General features: G+C 60.6%; 1 protein-coding gene across 1 annotated transcript in view; it reads left to right on the top strand.

The window, feature by feature from the left end:
- The window catches only part of LOC131210858 (uncharacterized), a 12,915-nt gene that overhangs the window by 4,119 nt on the left and 5,499 nt on the right, over window positions 1-3,297 (top strand). Inside the window, exons 2-4 of the mRNA XM_058204164.1 lie at window positions 1,922-2,223; window positions 2,300-2,710; window positions 2,786-3,297. The exon at window positions 2,786-3,297 is cut by the window's right edge and continues 686 nt beyond it. Coding sequence (XP_058060147.1) covers window positions 1,922-2,223; window positions 2,300-2,710; window positions 2,786-3,297 — 1,225 coding nt within the window. The remainder of the gene's footprint in view (window positions 1-1,921; window positions 2,224-2,299; window positions 2,711-2,785) is intronic.

Here is a 3,297-nt window from a genome sequence, read left to right as displayed (position 1 = left end):
GAGTTTCGGAAAATTTATCGACCAAATGCACCAGATTGTGCCTAAATTTGACCACAGCCCCCGGGAAAGTCTTTTCGAAGGCAAGCAGAAGGTAGAAAAAAAAAGTGTGGACCATATCCCTGGGGCCGGGACCCACTTCCGGTTGGCCGGTAGTCACCGCGCGACTCGGTACTGGCAGCCGCGACGGTGTCCTTTGTGGTTCGTGCAGCGAGGCGCCATGCAAGCGAGGCGTGTTAGCGTGCATAAAACCCCTTTCTCGATGCAGTCTTACCTGACCCGACCTGACTCGACCCCTTCGTGCTATCCCGACCGCTCCCGGGGCGCTCTTCGCCCCGAAATCCTTATCGATGATTGGTTGCTACCGGTCGGCTCGGCACCGTCGGCGACTTCGAGCGGTGGGAACCGTGATTTAGTCACTTGCACCAGCCCCGGTGCCTTGACGGCCACGGGTTCAAGAACGCGGACGGGCGGCCGGATTGTTGGGAACCGACCGACATTAATCAAAACCTCCCACTCGATGGTGGTACGGCAAGGTCAACTCGTGGTTACGTGGGGTCGTCACTGAGGCCAGCCACACGAGCGTTTCGACAGCAGCCCGGCCTGACCGCCGGGGGTGGCTTGCGTAAGACCCTCGGGAGATCTGCAGCCGATCTGGAGGGATACAAAAAATCAATTAGTCAAACAGCGGGGCCCGGAACCTGACGAATCCACCGGGTGGCGTTTTCATAAACGTTCCCTCAAAAAACAACTTACAACGCGCCCAGCACGCCAGGCCAAGAACTTGATCCATACCGGGCCGGTCTGGCGGTGGATTAAGTGTCACCATTTGGTGGCGACATTTTGTTGAAAGATTCCTCCCGGGCGTCCCTCCGAACCGAGAGGGATCATCATTAGGAGCCCGTGGGGCGACCACGGTGGGGCGATCGGCTCTCCGTAAAGCGGGGACGTGAAACTTTTGCCACCCAAAACTTGCTGGTGGACCACGGACCACGGACTGGAAGGGGAATTTCCTGTGCTTCCGGCACACGATATCCGGCCCGGGGCCGTATCGGGGAGTTGAGAAGGAAGATAAGATGCTGATAATGGCCCTAGCTATTTCCACCGCTGCAGCCCGCTCGGGGGATTTAAGGACGATTTCTATGCCGGGGCCGGTGTCGAAGCGTGCGCCGAGGGATTTCACGGATTTTTCTGTCGGCGGACGCCATGTTGTGTGGTCCACGCCCCTCGCCCGCAGCCTAGGGGTCGCTCTTGAGGGATGTACTCGCTCGTTGGTCGAAGAAACGGTGGGCCCACGGAAATTGGATCCACACCGGAGTGGAGCTGGAATCGTTGGCCGGCCGTGCTGCGTCTCATTTCGGCCAACCTGCAGCCGGGCCAATCGAAGACGATGTTTGCCCGGGGGGGTTCGTGCCGGTTCCGTGAATGAATTCCATTTTGGTGAAATGATGAAATCGCTTCGCTCCGTCACCGTCTCCGTCCGCACGGAAGCCGTGCGGAGTGATGAAATTATTCCAAATTAAATTCCTGCTGATTATTTATGTCGTTGGCTTGGGCCGGGGAGGCTTCAACTTGCAGTTTCTCCCCGTCGACGGGGACACACTCCCGGATCAGACTTGTTGGCTTAAGTAATTTCATTTACACAAATGACGTACCTGACGTCTGTTTTCCCCCCCGGAAGTCAGTCACCGTAGTTCAGTTCCGGCTGACCGTGTGACCTGTTTTCGGGTGACCGCCAATCACTTTTTCGAGGCCATTTTCGCTACGGAGAAGTGAGAAGAGCTTAGACATGGATCCTGGAGCCTGGGTCTTGCCTGCCAGTCACGCCAAACACGGGTTCGCGAGTTTCAACCGAAATACTTTCGTGAAGCCGTTCGTCCATGGACTAATTCTCCGGGTTCCACTCTTTCCCGCCCGACAGCAGAGGAAACGACAGAAACCCGCTCGATGACGGACCGTAGCGGCAGCCGGACGGATGTGAGCGGCCGGTCGGCGGCGCTGGAGCGGGCGTACGTGCACGATGTCTACGAGAACTGCGAGGAGCCGAACGGGCAGATCCGCCCGAGGGTGGCCCAGTTCCTGACCGGGCTCGAGCCCGGCTCGCTGGTCTGCGACGTGGGCTGCGGCAATGGCCGCTACCTGTCCGGGCTGAACCCGCTGATCTACACGATCGGCGTCGACCGGTGCTACCGGCTGACGCAGGTGGCCCACGGCAAGGATGGCGAAGTAAGTGTGTCACGCTGGCCACACACAGTCCTTCCACACGCTTCCTTACGCTCCGCTCTCGTGTCCGCTTCTTCAGGTAGCTATATGTGATAATCTGGACCTGCCGTTCCGGGACGAGTCGTTCGACGCGGTCCTGTCGCTGGCGGTGGTCCACCACTTTGCCACGGCCGAGCGGCGCGTCGGCGCGATCCGCGAGCTGGCGCGCATCCTGCGGATAGGGGGCCGCGTCATCATCACGGTGTGGGCGCTGGAGCAGCGGCACCGGCGGTTCGAGTCGCAGGACGTGCTGGTCCCGTGGCAGCCGCCCCGCTCGAGGGCGGCCGGCGTCTCGGACGAGGAGGACGACGACGACTTTCTGCCGCCGTACCACGCGTACACGGAGGACTCGACGAACTCGAGCCGGTCGGCCGGCGACGGCGATAGCTCCAGCCTGTCGTCCTCGTCGCCCGGCGAAACGTGCTACAGCTTCGTGCGTCGCGCGATACAGGTACGTTGGGTCGGGACGGGTGAAGATGCCATGGTACACTCATCCAACGACTCTTCCGGTCCGGTCCGTTTGCAGAAGCTGGCCGGCAGCAAGCGAAGCCCGTGGTTCATGGAGTCGTGGAGCTCGCGGGAAACCAAGCACGACAGCAGCCTGGACTACGAGGACGCCCGCGACCTGCCGATCGAGCTCCGGCGGCTGGAGGACTTCGACGACCTGCCGGAGCCGCCACTGTCCGCTGGCCTCAAGAGCCGGAGCCTAGGTAGTATACTAAATCCACCAGCCAAAACCATAGTTAGATCACGTTCAAGTGTACCAAGTTTAGGTGCGCAAATGCCTGAGTCGAAGGCGGCCCCCGCCACTGAGCCGCCAGTGTCCCGCCGGCCGAAGCTAGTGAAACAGAAACAGTCGCTGTGCGACGACGTAGACTATAAGTTTTCCGAAGCGTCCCAGGCCGGCTACCGGGAGCACGCGTTGCTGCGCAACGAGTCCCGCGCCCAGCTCCTGCGCAAGCAGAGCTCGCTGAACGAGGAGCTGATGGCGGAGAGCCGGCTGCGCGAGAAGGACCGCATCCGGAAGCGCATCCAGAA

This window comes from Anopheles bellator, chromosome 2 (assembly GCF_943735745.2).
Source record: "Anopheles bellator chromosome 2, idAnoBellAS_SP24_06.2, whole genome shotgun sequence".
Lineage (NCBI taxonomy): Eukaryota > Metazoa > Arthropoda > Insecta > Diptera > Culicidae > Anopheles > Anopheles bellator.
This window is presented reverse-complemented; position numbering and strand designations above follow the sequence as displayed.